The following is an 18,492-nucleotide window of genomic DNA, read 5'->3' on the forward strand; positions in this document are numbered from 1 at the left end:
CCTGTGAAAGGGTCTGTGTGGAAGGCCTGGTGAATTTCTGCTGCTTCTTGTTGAATCTGTCTCACTATTTCCTGTGTATTGCAATCCTCTTGTTTGAACACCACACTGTTTCTAGCCTTCCATAGCCTTCACAAAGCTACCACAAAAACAGTTCCCCAAGGTATGTTAAAGCACTCTCTGTTCTTGCTCTTTAGATTATGTTGGATCCATGTATCCAAGGCCATGTTAAGAGTAGAATTTCTGCAGGTATGATTGGTGAGGATATCCCAGACTTCCACAGCTGTTTTATACTCTCTCAGCAGGTGATTCAAGTCCTCATAGTAGCTCTAACATCTTGGGCAAGTATCATCATTGGTGAGGCCTCTAATCTTTCTTTGATGGTTGGTAAGCACCTTATTAAGCATCACTAGCCAAATAAATCCCTTCAATTTTTGAGGGATCTTCAATTTCCAAATCCAGTGCCAGTTAACCAATCCATTTTCCTGAGTAAATGCTTGATTAGCAATCGAAGTATAGGCAGCCCCAACAGAGAACCCGCCACTGGAGGAGCCAATCCAGTGGGGGTTGTCTCCTAGTTCAACAAAAAGTGGGAGATGGATCTGTTGAATGAGTTGCTGCACAGGATGTGGTAGAATATGGTCAACCCACCTTACAACAAAAAGAAATACTCTAATGAGCATCCATAAAGCTAGAAAGGCCAACCCAATGAACATTCAGGTCATAGAGCTACTTCTTATCCTAGGCTTCAATACTCTAATGCCATGAATACAATTTGTGATATCAGAAACAGACTAAAACCCAAGTTCCCAATGATCCTTTAGTCCACAAAACAATCCTTGCCATGATTAAACCTATTAGTTTGAGAGAGTGAGAGAAGATAGAGAGAAACAATGAAAATGAATGAATTGTTTCTATTATGTTGTGTGTCTGTACAAAGAAATAGATGTCCTCTTTATAGAGAGGAGAGGCACTCATAAGATGCCAATTGGCACCGAAAGTATAAAGTAAATGGGGAACATCGAATTATGAAAGTTACAAGCAAATGGGGAACATCTAATTATGAAAGTTACATATCATTATTAAAGCTATCAACATATTAGTATAGACTATCATAATATAGACTATCATAATAATATACTAACATCCCCCCGCAAACTCAAGGAGGGAAAGCATCAACCAAGTTGAGTTTGGAAACAAGATCATTGAAGTGGCCAGGAGGATGAGCCTTAGTGAAGATATCAGCGGGTTGATCAACAGAAGAGATCGGATGGAGATGGACAGTACCACGAGTAACGTGTTGACGAATAAAATGACAGTCAATCTCAATGTGCTTGGTGTGATCATGAAAAACATCATTGTGAGCAATTTGAAGAGCACTGTGATTGTCACAAAAAAGGTCAGTAGCACCAGATGAAGGAACACCCAGATCAGCAAGGAGCCAACGAAGCCAGAGAAGCTCCTGAGTAGTATCAGCAAGAGCACGGTATTCGGCCTCAGTACTGGACCGAGCAGTAAGAGATTGTTTCTTGCTGCGCCAAGAAATAAGAGAATCACCCCGAAAAAGGCAGAACCCAGTAGTAGACCGACGGTTAGTAGGATCGCCAGCCCAATCAGCATCGGAAAAAGCACGAAGCTGGAGAGAGGAGCGGGCGGAATAATGAAGACCATGAAACAGGGTGCCTTTGAGATACCGAAGGATACGAATTAAGGCAGCATAATGAGGGGTACGAGGAGCCGACATAAACTGGCTGACAATATGAACGGCATAGGCAATATCAGGACGAGTAACAGTGAGATAGACAAGACTGCCAACCAGCTGACGATATAGGGTAGCATCAGAGAGAAGAGTGCCATCAAGAGGTGTAAGACGACTCTGAGGCTCGAGGGGAGTGGAGGCAGTCTTGCAATCCGTAAGACTAGCACGAGTGAGAAGATCAGAGGTATACTTAGCCTGAGAGATAAAAGAACCCGTAGAATCATGGAAGATTTCAAGACCCAAGAAATAGCTGAGAGGACCAAGGTCTTTCATCTCGAAATGATGGCTAAGAAACTGTTTAAGGCGAAGAATACCATCGATATCATCACCGGTGATAATCATGCCATCCACATAAAGTAAAAGCAGGGTGGTCCCTTGAGCTGTTTTCCGGATAAAAAGAGCAGTATCATAAGAGCTGGAGGTGAAACCATAGTCATGAATAGTAGAGCTGAACTTGGCAAACCAAGCGCGGGGAGCTTGTTTGAGACCGTATAAGGCACGCTTAAGTTTGCAGACTTTATGAGGTGGATAAGTAGACCCAGGGGGAGGTTGCATGTATACCTCCTCGAGAAGATCACCATTAAGAAAAGCATTGGTGACGTCCAGTTGATAAAGATCCCAATGGCGGGAGGTAGCAACAGCAATCAAGCTGCGAACAGAGGTGAAATGAGCAACATGAGCAAAGGTCTCTTCATAGTCAATACCATATTCTTGGTTAAAGCCTTTGGCAACAAGGCGGGCTTTGTAGCGCTCAATAGATCCATCAGAACAAGTCTTGATTTTGTATACCCATTTGCAGCCAATGGCAGACTTGCCAGGAGGAAGATCAATAATGTCCCAAGTATGAGTTTTGGCTAAAGCCTGCAATTCAGTAGTCATAGCTTGCTGCCAAAGAGGATTAGAGCGAGCCTCACGATAGGAGGTCGGTTCATAAGTAGAAAAAGCAGTAGAACCAACAATAAAGTCATGAAGACGAGTAGAAGGTTGGGTTACCCGGCGTGGTCGAGCAGACGGAGGAGGAGCCAGAAGAAGAGACTCAGCAGGAGGGGGGGAGCCCGGGGAAGCAAGAGCAGGACCATCAGAGGGAGCAGGGGCAAGGGATAGACCAGTAGGCAAGGCGATCTCGAGAGAAGCGGGCAGGGGCGGTGGAGTAGGCGGATCAGAAAACTCGAGAGAGGCTGGCTTGAGTGGTGGAGTAAGATCATCAGAAAACAGATCGGTGGAAGGATCAGTAAAAAACAGAGAGGGTGAGGGAACGGACAAACGGAAGAGAGAGAGAGAGGAAAACATTTGGTGTTCCCAAAAGACCACATGACGAGAGATATGAAGTCGTTGGGAGAGAGGATCCCAACAACGATACCCTTTATGTTCAATACCATAGCCCAAGAAGCAACAAAGGCGGGAACGAGGTTCAAGTTTGGTACGTTCATGAGGTTGGAGAAGAACAAAACAGGCAGAGCCAAAAACCCGAAGGTTGGTGTAAGGAGGACGGGTGCCATGCAGACGCTCATAAGGAGTGTGATTATGAATGACAGGTGTAGGGATACAATTGATAGTGTAAGCAGCAGTGAGAGCTGCCTCTCCCCAAAAATGTTCTGGACAAGAGGAAGATAGGAGAAGAGCACGAGTAGTGTCAAGAATATGCCGATGTTTCCGTTCTGCACGCCCATTTTGTTGAGACGTACGAGGACAGGAACGATGAGGTTGAGTACCATGACTCTGAAGGAAGGAAAGAAAGTCAAAATCTTTATATTCCATGGCATTGTCAGAGCGAAAAATCTTAATAGTTTTAGAAAATTGTGTGTTAACCATTGCAGCAAAATTATAATAAAGTTGTTTGAGCTCAGAGCGAGTTTTCATAAGAAACAACCATGTAAAACGGAAAAAATCATCAATAAAAACAACAAAATAGCGGGCTCCACCCATAGTGGGAGTAGGAGAGGGTCCCCAAATATCAGAATGGATGAGATCAAATGGTGCAAGAGAAACAGAGTCACTTTTATTAAACGACAAAGCAGGTTGTTTAGCAAGTTGACAGGACACACAATCTAAAGCATCAGAATTGACAGGACCTAAATGACCACTAGAAATTAAAGTTTTTAAACGACCAGCAGAAAGATGGCCTAAACGACAGTGCCAAAGTTGAAAAGGAGATAAACGAGGAGCAGTGGGAGCAGTGGTAGGGGCTGTGATCTGAGAGGAATCCGGAACATGAAGATGGATAAGTTCGTAGAGGCGTCCATGCTTACGGCCTATCCCAAGGGTTTGCCCCGTCCGAGGGTCCTGCACCAAACAACCAGTAGGAGAAAAGGTAACAGTTAGACCATGCTCACATAATTGACTAATGGAGATAAGATTTAAAGTGAGAGCAGGCATAAGATAGACATGGGATAAAGATAAGTGAGAGGTGGAAACAGAACCAACAGGACTTACAGACAGAAGAGACCCATCAGCAGTATGGATAGAAGGAACATGAGGAGTAAAAGAGACAGGAGTAAAAATAGTAGAGTCAAAGGTCATGTGATTACAACAAGCGGAGTCAAAGTACCAGGAAGTGTTACCTGCGGTGACAGACAAGGCAGTAGAGGAAGGGGTACCGGATTTTTGCCAAAAATGTTGAAACATGGCTTCGACATCTGTGTGAGAGAAGACTGGAGTGGAAGGATCTATAGGGACAGGGGAAGGTAAATCCTCTGAGGCAGCAGCAGCAGTGGGTTGAGCAGGGAGAGATTTAAACGGAGTCCCAGAACGATGTGAGGTGCTGCGGGAAAAATGCCCGGGGGAAGGACCATTGCGAGAAGCACGGGCGGGATTGCGGAAGCAATCTTGCTGGAGATGACCAGGACCAGTCTTGTTGCAAAATCGACAGAGGCGAACAGGACAATTAACCAGAAGATGAGTCGACGGAAGACTGCGATTTTGACAGTAGTTGCAGAAAGTTGATTGCTTGAAAGTTGACTTCTGCGGTGAAGACGGAGAACTCCGAGTCTGGGGAGTAGCAAGAACAGAGTCCATAGGGTGTGGATGGAGAGTACCAAAGCGAGTTTCCTCGGACAGGAGTTCAGAAATTGCTTGCTCAAGAGTGGGTAAAGGAGTGCGATGGAGGAGAGATGCGCGTACTGGCTCAAAACGGGAAGTAAGAGCCATGAGAAACTGAACCAAGCGATGTTGGTCACGGTAAGTAGTAAACAAGGTAGCATCCTTAGTACAATCCCATGGAGGTTCAGAAAGAGCGAGCTGATCCCAAACATAATACATTTGGGAGAGGAAATCATTAATGGTCTGAGTTGTTTCTTGGCGCATACGGTGAAGATGACTCAGAAGCTGATATTGGTGAGCAAGGCCAGTAGTCTGATAGCGTTCTTGTAAAAAATCCCAGATGTCCTTGGCAGGAGAGGAAGCAGAGTCAAGTTGGAACCGACCAAACTGAAGGCTGATAGATGTAATAGAAGTATTGCGAAACCAGGTAATGATCTGATAGTTTTTACTATCCCAATCCTCCAGACGATCAACATATTTGGCAGCGGAGTCCGTGGTGGCAGCGGATTCGGTGGTTGCTGGGATGGGTTTACATACATCCCCAGTGATGATGCGCCAAAGTTTCTTTCCTTTGAGAAACCCAGACATAGCTTGTGCCCATAAGACATAGTTAGTTCCGTCAAGAACAACGGAAATAGGATGATTAGAGGAGTCGAGGCGATCCATGAGGGCAAAATCGTACTTTCGAGGTAGAAGTGAAAAAATCCGAGGATACCAATGAATTCAGAAGGTCGAAATCAGTAGACAACGAGTGAACTGACCAAAAAATAGGACCAAAAAGGTACTAAATTGGCTTGTCAAAGTGAGTGGAGTCTGGTCAACAAATCCAGTCAAACAGGTGATGTCACAGGCGACAGGGCTGATGTCACAGGCGCGGTGCACGTTAGTAGAGAGGTGCGCGGCGCACGTTAGCAGAGGACAGCAGGCGGCGCACAAAAGCGCTAGGGCTGACGTCGGCTGACGTCAGAAACACGCGGCTCACGTTAGCAGAGGAGGCCGCGGCGCACAGCAGCGCGGGACAGTGGAAGAGGCGCGTAGAGCGCGTCGGAGAACGGGGATGCGCGTGGCCTGAAGTTCTGGCGGCGCGTGGAGGCGCGTGGAACGTCGGCTGGGGATGAATTTGGTGGCGGTGGTTTCGTCGTGAGGAGACGAAGAGATTGGTGTGGTCCAATAAGGAAGACAGAGAAGGTCGAGATATGCACCAATCTGTCAAAATGTGAGGCAGACGAGAGACACAGCAGTCTGTGAAGAAAAAAATGTAGAGACTAGGCAACACACCTGTGCTCTGATACCATATTAGTTTGAGAGAGTGAGAGAAGATAGAGAGAAACAATGAAAATGAATGAATTGTTTCTATTATGTTGTGTGTCTGTACAAAGAAATAGATGTCCTCTTTATAGAGAGGAGAGGCACTCATAAGATGCCAATTGGCACCGAAAGTATTAAGTAAATGGGGAACATCGAATTATGAAAGTTACAAGCAAATGGGGAACATCTAATTATGAAAGTTACATATCATTATTAAAGCTATCAACATATTAGTATAGACTATCATAATATAGACTATCATAATAATATACTAACAAAACCAATGAGTTCTTCCATATCCTCTTTTGTGGACTTGTAAATGGATTACATAGCTAAAATCTTCAATAGATGAAGGTCAAAAATCAAAACACTTTCAATTCACAATGACCAACCAACTAAAGACTTCAATAAATAGGAATTTAACAGAAATAACAAAATTACAATGGGTTTTTCAGGTACAAGCTGATTAGCTATGCCACTCATTTTAGCTTCTTCAACTTGACTAGATTTCAAGTTGAAATTCGCATTATTAAGAACCAAACTGAAAACCCAGAAAATCTCGGATGATCTAGGGCAAGAAATTTATCTCAAAGGTAAATTATGCCTCCCGAAATCCAGATCATCTTGTTCCTGTGATTATACCTCAACAATCCATGGCCTTCCAAGTCTAGCCCTAATTTCTTACCAAATTCGATTGTATCTTCAGCCTCTTTGAGGATTAAGCTGTTGAAGATAATGAAGAGTCCATCTCGTTACCACATTATGATTCAATTTTGCATTGGCCACTCCCCTCTTCTTCTTCTTCTTCTTCTTCTTCTTCTCCTTCTTCATAGTTCGAGTCCCACGTTTTTGCACCCTTTTGGTTAATTATTAGTTTTTTTTTTTTTTTTGAACAATGGTTAATAATCTCAATAATTATAATTATGACAAAAGAAATTAAATTTTTAAGTCCACACATATTTTAGAGTATAAAAAGATGATATACCTTAGACTAAATAAATTTAAAAAGTCAAATAAATTAAAATTTAAAATTACAAAGTTAAGTTTTTTAAATAAATAAATTGACTTATAAATGTTACTAAACGTAGGCTCTGTCTTTTTGGAAAAAAAAATAATTTACATTGCTTATACCCTATTAACATTTTGTTTGTATGCTTCAGTACAGAATAATTTACACATAACCATGTTACAAGAAATAAAAGTAAAACTTGTCTCTAATGTAAGTGATAAGTTAATAGTTTGAAGTAAAATTTTTCATACTCCTCTCTTTTTTAACTTCCACTTAGTCTTAAAGAATTGGATGAGAAGTATTGATCTCACATTTTCTAACTTCGTTAATTTTATGCATTCACATAAATATGCTCTTATCATATAATTTGGTAGGTAACTTAATGAAATCTTTGCTCTACAAAACACACAAAGTAACTAACAGACATATTGCTTCCAAGTTACAATATGGTTGCATTCACAAATTTATTATTTGAAACGGCTGCAAATAATACATAAATGGTAGGCATTCAAATTTAAACACATTTCTTGATTAACCATTAAGGTTCTTGCCTTGTTACAATTTGCAATGTGAAAAAAGAAAGAAAGAGAAGACAATCTAATACGCTAATCTCTTGCGAAAGTGAGGGATTTAAAGAGAACAAGATGTATGCTGTCTTATTTCCATTTTTGAAGAAGTAATTTTCGTAACTCAAACTTGCACCACCAAAATCACTAACGACAAACTTCACCATTGGATTAAGCCATACTATTCCAATTCTAGTTCCCTTTCAATCTTTAATCACTAATTTATTTGTCGATCTTGCTATGCTTTAATTTGTGGGTGGAAGTATTCCATCCAAGAAGGATGAGAAGAAGGCAAGTGCTCGAGCTGGTTGATAACTTGGAACAAAATGGCCAGCTCCCCTTATTGTCACAAATGTCAAGTTCTCATATCCAATTACGTATCCACCAACCTTACAACAAAAATCATTATATAAAAAAAAAATGTAAGACAAAAATCGGCGACAGATATAATTTTTCTTGAACATGAGAGAGTTGCTATATATATATATATTGTCACTATATCCGCATTCGAGGTGGGGAAAAAATGTGAAACAGATGTCATAATTTAAAACTTAATAAAATATAATGAGTATGATGTAAGGATCTCTTTGTTTTTACCTCTCCTTGAAGGTACCAAGGGTACCATTTTGTCTTCACCGATGTTTGGAGTTTATCTATACCATATTTAGTTGTTGTGACTGGCACTACACCATCAGTATCTCCGCTGCAAATAAAAATTAAATTACTTACATGAGATCATATTGAAATTTATACCCACTTTTTAAATTAAGGTTAGTTTTAGCATTTTGAGGAACTTCGGAAATTATAGGAATTAAGCACTTTGCATTGCCTATTAATTTAATTCAATGATGAATTACCTTATGGTTAAAAATTGTCAAGAAAATGGTATATAAACAAAATTATCATACAGAAATGACAAAATCATAATTAACATAATGTAAAAAACATATTTATACATAGCATCAAATGTTAGGTACCTATAAATCCAAACACTAATACCACTAGCCATCAGCTCCTGAATGATCGGTAACACTGTTAATGGATGGTCATTCCAAACGCTAAGGATATAGTCACTGTATGCAGATGCAGTTGAAGACATGTTAGTAAAAGAAATTAGCAAGTATAAGCTGTAATTTTACATATTGAAAACGTTATCATGAAAATAAAAAAATGTTAATGAAAGTTGTAAAGATCGGGTTCAATGTCTAACATAAAACTTTTTTTAAATAATTTTCTAGGTATTTGTTGGATATGTTTACTCCAAATATAAGCTTTGCTCTATAAGAATTTGGGGACGCATATTTACTTGCAAGATTGCCATGGCCCTGGAAGAAGACCAGTGACATTTGCATGAAGGGACTTTTGCACTTGAGGAATGTTCAAGTATACTGCAATATAATTTTCCGTGCATGGATCAAATATCGATACCTGGAAAGTTGGAAACTCAGGAAAAAAATCAGAAAGAAAAAAAGCAGAGAAAAGAAAAGAAAATACTTAGTAGTAGTAGTTAGTTATACTGGGGGAGCGTTTGAAGATGATGGTAGGCATAAGGGAGCGTAGATGTTGTAGGGGTAGATGTTGCCTCCAGCAGCGCGTGCTTGAGCAAGGTAGTCTTGGCATGTTAACGATATGTTTACATCTGATGAAAAATTGCAGTTTGCGACAATTCCCTCGTAAATTTCATCAGATATGAGAGCATGTGTCCAGAAAAAGTTGGACACCCCCGTGAATTCTGTTTCGTAGTCAACATATGCATTTCCAATCTGAATTAACATCATAAGAACATCAGTGTAGGATAAGTAGCCGAAGAGTTTTTAGAACAACTTGCATTGACATGAATTCAAGAAGATGTCAAGAAACAGAGGTCGAGCTAGTAAAATCAACCAGTTACAGAATGAGTTCAGAATTACTTCAAATTTAATAGTCTTATCAGACCTAACACACCTTGTGTTAGTATGTTACTTTTCTTCGATTGCATCAATAAAAAATTTCTTTTCCAATAAAAAAAACACAAAAACACTACTATTAGTTATAACTTAGTTTAGGGGGTTTTAGTTTCAGTGCGCCTTATTTTGATATTTTCCAACACCAAGTGGTATTCAAATTTGCTAAATTTTCTTTTTTCTTAGCTATTTCATGTTCTACAAGAACTAGAATTAATCTATTATTAACAGACATATAAACCACTTTCAGAGGTAATTCATTTTAGTAAAATTTCGAAGTTTCACATCTTCTTTGCAGATTCAAGACCTTCTCATATTCTAAAACGGTATCTAGACATCGTGCGATATTCCACTGCGTCACACATGTATTACCAGTTGTAGACATTTACAGTAAATAAATAAAATTTGGCTACTTACAGCAATTCCTTGCAAGTTAATGACAGTTTGGTTGGTGATTTTGTTATTTTGAAGGATTAATTGAGCAAGTTGGGGCACATAATGCCCGGCATAGCTCTCTCCGGTTATGAAGAAGTCTCTGGTTTTGTACTCTGGAAACCTTTCCAACCAGTTGACTAGAAAGGTATAGGAATCAGCTGCAGTTCTAGCATCTCCACTTTTGTCATAATCTGATGTAGTATTTGAGTAAGAAAATCCCACACCGGCCGGTGACTCAAGGAAAAGTATATTCGCCGCTGCATTGCCAGAATGTCATAATTACAAATGATTGTCGAGTACTTTTAAAGAATTTGATTAATGGTTTGGAACAGAAACATGAGCATACTCACCATTGTTCCATGCATATTTGTTTTCTGATAGAGTTAATCCATCGCTGTTGACTCGAAATGGTCCAAGCTCCATCATTGCTCCATTGCCAAACGAAGAGCAGCCAGGTCCTAGGGAGCAAAATGATGATATAGTGAGAATGATGACAAAAAGAAATGGTAATACAGATGTGCATTTGATACAAACTTAATCACGGTTTGATGGTAAAACGGTTATTTGAGAGATTTTTCAAACTTGTCGGACTTGAGGAGCCATATTTGATTTGAAATAGCCAAACTAGCACAACTCACCGCTACTAGATTTTGGCCAAAGTTGTTTATTTAAGCCTTTAAATTGCGATTATTGGTGTTTAGTAGTAACTAAGGGATAAATGGGGACAAATGAGACTAAAAAAAAAATATCTCAGTTTACGAGACTCTTGTTATTACAGATTCTAGGGAGAGTGAGATGACAAATAATAGAAACACGAGAATCACAAACTAGCAAGAAATCACCTCCATTTAACCACAGCACAAGAGGCTTGCTAGAAGAGTTCTGAGACTCGGCAAAATAGTAAAAGAGTGCTCTGCCAGCGTTGGGATCAACCCTAACATAGCCAGAGTACTGATCAAAGTTAATTCCATTAGGCTGCCCCGGCAAAGATACAATCTTGTCAGCGGCTTTCAGTCCATCTTGAGGGCCTACATACACCGGTGAATACTCTGTGGCCGTGCTCTCAGTAACATAATTGGCTTCCTGCTGTTTCGAAGATTGTTTTTCTAAAATTTTCTCGAGAGGGTCAAATCCAATTCCTCCATAACAATGGACTAAAGCAACAAGGCATGAATGAAAAAGCAGTAGTAGGATTGCGACTTTCTTCATTGATGCAAAACAGAACTAAATGTGGTTTGATCGATCCAATTATCGTGCCTTTTATACAAATTTATGTGACACATGTTGGAAGTTTTCTTGTTGGACTTTCAACCCCATTGTCATTATCTATGCTTTGCACATCTTACAATGATCTTTGTTTACTGAAACGTGTTTTTCTTGTTTTTTTTCATTTTTGGTTTTATACCAAGATTCACAAATCATAAGATTTATTTTTAAAATTTTCTCTCTCACTCTCCGTCTCCATATCATGCCAAAATGAAGACAAGAACAAGAGAGGTGAAGAGTTGGACAAAGAAAGGTTAACTAATAAGCCTGCTTTTTTGGTGAGGTTTAATGATTAAATGTTCTTCAACATCAAAAAACATGTCAGAGACTACTGAATTTTTGGCACCAAACTCATTCAATCTTGTCACCGACATGGTAATCCACTCAGCTAAGATCCATAGCACAACGAAGAGCAAAGTTGATTGATGTGCTTCCATGGAAGATACAACATTATTTTAGAAATTGAACATTTTCTTCAATGGTGTCTCTGCTATAAAAGACTCACCCTTTTCAAACAGATAATCTCAAATTAGCCATCAATAAAATAGATTGACATATATTTAACTTGATTCCAGGCAACTTAATCTTATTTAACATGAATAATAGTAGTAGCTAACAGTTAAATTCAAGTGCATTACAACTTTAGTGCAAGTTTAATTTCCTGCTAAAAACATCTTAAATAGGGCGAAAGCTCTGCGCGGCTGAAATGTTGGAACTTGATGACCAGCGTCTCGAACTGTTGTGAAAGTTAATCCATCATATACCACTTTATATCCTGCTGCCTGAAACTGAAAAAAAAAAAATTAATTAAAAATAAATAAATAAATTTGAAAATGGGCTCAAACTAGGCAAGAAAATTAAAAGCATGGAAACATACTTCTCCATCATCAGTCCAAGGATGCCACGGTTTGACCACTTTAAGTTTTAACGCATCAATGGAATATCGAGTGCTAGTCACTGGAACAACTGCATCCACATCACCGCTGTCCATGTTATGTTCACATATTTATAGAGTTAGAAATCAAATAATCAAAACATTAGTGCTTTTATGTTGTTCTTTAATTTAAGCTTAGCTTGGAATTTGGAAATGCGATATTACATAGACAATTATTAACCTACTATGAAATAAGAGCTGAATTACCTGTAAATAAGAATACGAAGGCCAGAGGCAATGAGCCTTCTATATGTTGGGAACATGGTTGATGGGCTATCATTCCAACCTTCAATCACATTGCTGAGAGAGAGAGAGAGAGAGAGTATCAATTCAATTGTTTTTTAATGTTTTAGAACAAAGATCAGATTGTACAAAATCAACCAAATTCAGTGTTGAACAGATCCATAAGAAGCATTTTCAAATTGAATTAAAGACAATAATTCCATTCATCAAATTGTTTTCTCTTTCCACTCAAACAGTGGGGCTTTTTATTTTATTTAAAGAAGAAGATATTCATAGCAAAGATTGTAAACCTGCAAAGCTGCCATGTATAGGGCAGTTTGGTTCTGTTGGCGTGTAACGCTTCTTGTACTTGAGGAAGATTGAGATAAGCATTAACATAGTCAGATTCACAGGGATCATAATCTCCGGGGCATTTTGGCTTTCTTGGTGACATTGAGGAATCCAAACAAGTTGGACCATAGATGTTGTAATAATCTATGTAACCAATTTCTTCCGCTTCTCTTGCAATAAAATCGTTACATTTTTTTGTGTCATTGGGAGTCATTATGCAATGGTTTAGAAGTCCTCGATAAGTTTCATCCGAAATCAATGAATGGCTCCAGGCGTAATCCAATCTACCTATGTCATCGGTGAGATCATTCATTATCCCATTTCCTATCTATATTATTTACCAGAAAAAATAAAAATAAAAATAATTTGTCAGATGCTCAAAAAAATTGTCAACAATGTGTAGCAATGTAGTTCTTCTACTTATGCTAGTTAGGTTGTTTACCATGATTCCTTTAAGTTGGATCATCAAGATAGGGTCCACCTCTTTGTTTCGCTTTATAATAGTATCTGCTAATTCTGGAATGTAAAATCCTGCAAATTAAGATTGTCTTAACAAAATTAATAATCACATTAGCAAACAAATGAGTAGTTGGGCACCATAAGATATGCATTATGCTGACAGGCGAGAGAGGGGCGTATTTTGGTCCTATTATCTGTAATTTCGAAAAAAAAAAAAAATCCCAAAAGCAGGTGAATAAGATAAATTAATTTCCTGTAAACACAGAAATCTTTCCAGAAATGTGCACACAATGCAGGTCCATCCAACATTGCCAGCACTACATTTTTGTGCACTGATTCTATGAAAAATTATTGTGATAAGTTTAAATGTACCTGCGTAGCTTCTCCAATTATATAGAAGTCCCTAGCCTTGTAATGCGGGTATCTTTTGAACCAATTTATCAGAAAGGTGTACGTGTCTTGAGCTTCAATACACAAGTACACGAATGAGACCCTACAATTGAGATTACCGTCTTTGGGTGTGTGGGGAGGCTGTTTTTTGTGTGATAGCTTACCAGTCCTTTTATCCCCTGTCACTTTGTAATCAAAGGTGGTGTTGGAGTAGGAGAATCTAACGCCTGTTGGGGACTCCACAAACAATATATTTGCACTGCATCAAAAAAAAAATTACGACCAAAAAAATCAGCTTACTGTAACTAGCCAAGGCATTAACAAGCATCAACACTTGGGCAATTAAGAAGAAATGAGTTAGGAAACTTGAGAAATTTGGGCATTTTGATCAAAATACGGCTTCACCAACTTTGTTCCATGCATGAGTTCTCTGATAAAGCGTTTTACCGTCAGGATTTACGCCAAAAGGCCCTATCTCTGTCATCGCTCCCATCCCAAGTGATGAACAACCAGGCCCTGGCCAGTATAGAATGTTAATGGAGGATTGTATATATGTTTTAAGCCAAAAGTGAAAATATATACAGTAGCTACAGCTAAATGCTTCTTATATAGTCTTCCACATTGGTGTATATATATCTCACTCGTCCCCGGTTGATTTTTTTCAAGTAATAACACAAACATAAATGGTTTAATGTGATAGAATTATGGACATGTTGATATTAAAATAAAAACTCATTTTAGATATTTCTTAGTTACATAACTGCCACTGATACATTATTCTGATGAATATGAAAATTCTAAAATGGACCACTTCATGAAGGAAAAAAAAAGTTGTGTAAACTTTAATTTTTTGCTAAAATATGAGATTGAAGAAATAGTTAGCTTCCTAGCTTCAGAAATTTAACTAAGAATGCCATGAAAGGTGATCCTACGCAATGACAAGAATTATAAATTCACATACGCACATGCAAACACAGACAAGAGAGAGATCACCTCCATTTAGCCAATGAACAAGAGGCTTAGAAGATGAATCATTAATGGCCTCAACAAAATAATAGAAAAGACTTTGGCCTTTCGATGAATCGACATTGACATATCCCCCATATTGCTTGAACATCATGGATCCTAAGCACTGGCCAGGAAGCCCACCTTCAATGAGATCATCCTCCATTTTTCCAACATCATAAGATGATGATGATTCTTCAACACTCAAACTCGGTACTACCCACTTGTCATCGACAAGAGTAGGGCCTTGAGTCTGCTTTTTAGCACGCCACAGGGCCCTGAGTCGACCTGCTTGGTCGGCCGAATAGCCATGGCTAATACTAGTGCCATAAAAGGTCAACATCATAGTGAAGAGAATGAAGTGGTTGAGCTTTGCAGCAGAGAAGAGGATTTGATGGTTCTTCTTCTCCATTGCTGAGGAGTGCTAGGAAGGAGTTTGAATCACAAGCATAAGCGCTTGCTATTTTATAGTCAGGGTGAAGCAGACATAATTTAAGAACTTTAAACTCTGATCATGTGTCATGTAAATTATCAAGAAATCAAAACAAAACATAAGTACCCGAATCCATTGTTATAGTTGAACGGAAGCGTGATTGTCAATACATCCTTTGATTTTGCCTTTGTTATTGCCTTCCAATCCTTTCCTTATTAGTGCCTTAAATTTCTCCTTGAGAGGATATAGAAGAAATTGGCAGTTATTCCCTTTAGGCAGGATTAGGGACCATAACAACTTAAGGTTAAATAGGTTTTCAAAAGAAAAAACCGTGTGGCAGTTTCTTAAGAGAATGAAAACCAACTTAACCAATTTTGTTTTAATTTCTACTTCTGTCCCTCATAGAAATAGAAATTACTCAACTAGTATCTACACATTTGGTCCATGACACATATACCCTTAAGCCTATTAACTAAATTGAATCACTTAAATTGTAGGCTTCTTATAAATGATAACACCACATTTAAATATGTGGTCCCATTGAGACATTATCTAACAATCTCCCACTGGACCACATATGTAACCTGACAAATGTGCTTAACTTTAGTGAGCTCAGAAATTTGTTATCATGACCTGAGGGTATCCAAACAATCTTGTCCATTAACTATATTAATATAGGATCAAAGCGGTCTTCGTTATATTAATCGTAACTCGACCCACCAATGGTCACGTATACCAATACCGCGAAATGACATAGATCAATCATGGATGCATAGCATGGAAATTACATGTAATGTGATCCATACATGCCTATTTCCAACTGGTCCTACTTAACTTTATTGAGATCAATACTTCACAATACGTAACAGAGTGTAATAAACTGAATACTTCTTTTCTGCAGAAATTAATCTAATTATATAGATAAAACTCAAGGCTGACATAAAGCCGTAATATAAATACAAATTCCCACTAAACCAAAATGTTCTCAAATAGAACAACATCCATATGAGCAGTGTGCTCATGAAAGACCTTGGGTGGTAGTCCCTTCGTAAGTGGATCCGCTATCATGGAGTTTGTCCCAATGTGCTCTATGGAAATCTGTTCACTTTGCACTCTTTCTTTTACAACTAGGAACTTGATATCAATATGCTTTGATTTTGTCAAGCTCCTATTGTTATTGGAATATAAAACTGCAGACTTATTGTCACAGTATAACTTAAGTAGTCTTTCAATGCCTTTCAAAATACGCAACCCAGTGACAAAATTCCGCAGCCATATCCCTTGGTTTGATGCCTCATAACATGCTACAAACTCTACGGCCATGGTGGATGAAGCTATGAGCGTCTGCTTTGCAGACCTCCAAGAAATTGCTCCGCTAGCTAACAGATAAATATAGCCTGATGTGGATTTCCTACTGTCTTGGCATCCAGCAAAATCGGAGTCGAAATATCCAATGATCTCTAACTTATCCGATCTTCTATATGTGAGCATATATTCCTTTGTTCTCTGTAAATATCGCATAACACGCTTGACTGCTTTCCAATGATCCATGTTAGGATTACTTAAATATCTGCCTAACATGCCAACTATGAACGCAATATCCGGACGCGTACATACTTGGGCATACATTAGACTCCCTACAGCTGAGGCATAAGGAATCTTTTGCATTTCTTGAATTTCAAGACTGTTCTTTGGGCATTGGCTGAGACTAAACTTGTCTCCCTTAGCAACCGGGGTTTCACCTGATTTACAATTTTGCATGCCAAATCTATTGAGTACTTTTTCGATATAGCTCCTTTGTGATAATCCCAGAATACCCCGAGAACGATCTCGGTGTATTTCGATTCCTAATACAAAGGAAGCATCACCAAGATCTTTCATTTCAAAATTCTTTGATAGAAATCTTTTGGTGTCATGTAACAAGTTTAATTATATCGTTTGTGGCAAGCAATATATCATCAACATATAAAACCAAAAATATGTGTTTACTCCCACTGAACTTGTGATACACACATTCACCAACAACATTAGTTTCAAAACCATACGAAGTGAGAACTTGATGAAATTTGAAGTATCACTGATGAGATGCTTGTTTGAGTCCACAGATGGATTTAGTCAATTTGCAAACCATATTCTTTGGGTCTCCCGACACAAAGTTTTCTGGCTGCACCATATAAATTGTTTCTTTAATGTCACCATTAAGAAATGCTATTTTAATATCCATCTGATGCAACTCAAGATCAAAATATGCAACAAGCGCCATAATTGTCCTAAAAGAATCTTTTGTAGAAACCGGAGAAAAAGTTTCTTTAAAGTCAATTCATTCCTTTTGAGTAAAGCCTTTGGCTACAAGACGTGCCTTATACCTTTCCACATTACCATTTGAATCCCTTTTGGTTTTAAATATCCATTTACAACCTACGGGCTTCGCACTAACTGGTAATGGGACAAGTTCCCAAACTTTATTGTCTTGCATAGACTTATATTCTTCATTCATGGCTTCTATCCATTTATGAGAGTTGGAACTTTCCATGGCTTGACGAAAGTTGATTGGATCATCTTTCGGCATTCCATTTTCTACCTCATGTTCCTAGAGATATACAAGATAATCATCCGAAATTGCAAATCTCCATTCTCTTGTGGATCGCCTTAGTGGCACAGGTTCTTGAGGTTGAGGTTGTAGAGTTTGTTCCTCAAGAACAATTACCTCATCTTGAATGAGGGGTTGAACTATATTGTCTTGAACAATATTGTCTGGTTGAGGATCCGAAGTTACTTCTCGAGCAATGACAGGTATAGGAACCCGTAATTGGTCAAAAGTAGTAATAGGAAGTGGGATTACTCTTGCTTCCTCCTCAAAGACAATGTCTCTTACTGGATTTCTCCCCTTAAACTCAACATCCTCAAAAACTGTTGCAATTCCCGTCTCAAATATTGACCTATTTGTGGGATCATAAAACTTGTAACCCCGTGATCGTTTTGCATAGCCAATAAAGTAGCTGCTAACAGTTTTAGAGTCCAATTTTCTTTCATGAGGTTTATAAGGCCTCGCCTCAGCAGGACACCCCCACACATGTAAGTGTTTTAGACTAGGCTTTCGCCCAACCCAAAGCTCATAAGGTATTTTTGCAGCTGCTTTAGTTGGCACCCGATTTAAGATATAAGTTGTTGTCTTTAGAACCTCACCCCAGAGGGACTCTGGTAAAGTAGAATGACTAATCATACTTCTTACCATATCCTTAAGAGTCCGATTTCGTCTCTCAGATACACCATTCATGCTAGGTGATCCTAGCATGGTGTATTGTGGGACGATTTCACATTCCTCCAGGTATTTTACAAACGGTTCTGGACGTTGTTCACCAGATCCATCATATCT

At 38.8% G+C, this 18,492-nt stretch overlaps 1 protein-coding gene, 1 long non-coding RNA gene and 1 pseudogene across 2 annotated transcripts; 1 reads left to right on the top strand and 2 right to left on the bottom strand.

Moving 5' to 3' along the window:
- The first annotated feature begins 23 nt into the window (after positions 1-23).
- LOC145807276 (uncharacterized) lies at positions 24-10,231 on the top strand. The gene is made up of 3 exons (XR_014350307.1): positions 24-160; positions 247-354; positions 10,093-10,231. It is a non-coding gene; the product is annotated as an uncharacterized LOC145807276 (long non-coding RNA).
- On the bottom strand, positions 713-11,380 carry LOC114262177 (serine carboxypeptidase 1-like). The gene is made up of 9 exons (XM_082905233.1): positions 10,899-11,380; positions 10,407-10,514; positions 10,039-10,313; positions 9,196-9,441; positions 8,985-9,106; positions 8,656-8,751; positions 8,276-8,381; positions 6,385-8,067; positions 713-851 (listed from the first exon to the last, which is right to left on the bottom strand). The coding sequence occupies exons 1-8, from the start codon at positions 11,263-11,265 to the stop codon at positions 7,924-7,926; spliced, it is 1,464 nt and encodes a 487-aa protein (XP_082761359.1). The 5' UTR covers positions 11,266-11,380; the 3' UTR covers positions 713-851; positions 6,385-7,923.
- Positions 11,381-11,975: 595 nt separating this feature from the next.
- LOC114256185 (serine carboxypeptidase 1-like) overlaps positions 11,976-18,492 on the bottom strand; it is a 75,561-nt pseudogene continuing 69,044 nt past the window's right edge.

The sequence above is a fragment of the Camellia sinensis genome, chromosome 2 (genome assembly GCF_055761805.1).
Source record: "Camellia sinensis isolate YWXY chromosome 2, ASM5576180v1, whole genome shotgun sequence".
NCBI lineage: Eukaryota > Viridiplantae > Streptophyta > Magnoliopsida > Ericales > Theaceae > Camellia > Camellia sinensis.

Excerpts from the sequence above, each read along its gene's own strand:
- LOC114262177 (XM_082905233.1), bottom strand. The coding sequence starts at position 11,265 with ATGAAGAAAGTCGCAATCCTACTACTGCTTTTTCATTCATGCCTTGTT. Across the intron at positions 9,442-10,038 it reads TTAACTTGCAAGGAATTGCT|ATTGGAAATGCATATGTTGA; the intron begins GTAAGTAGCCAA and ends ATGTTAATTCAG. Across the intron at positions 8,068-8,275 it reads CTTGGTACCTTCAAGGAGAG|GTTGGTGGATACGTAATTGG; the intron begins GTAAAAACAAAG and ends TTTTGTTGTAAG.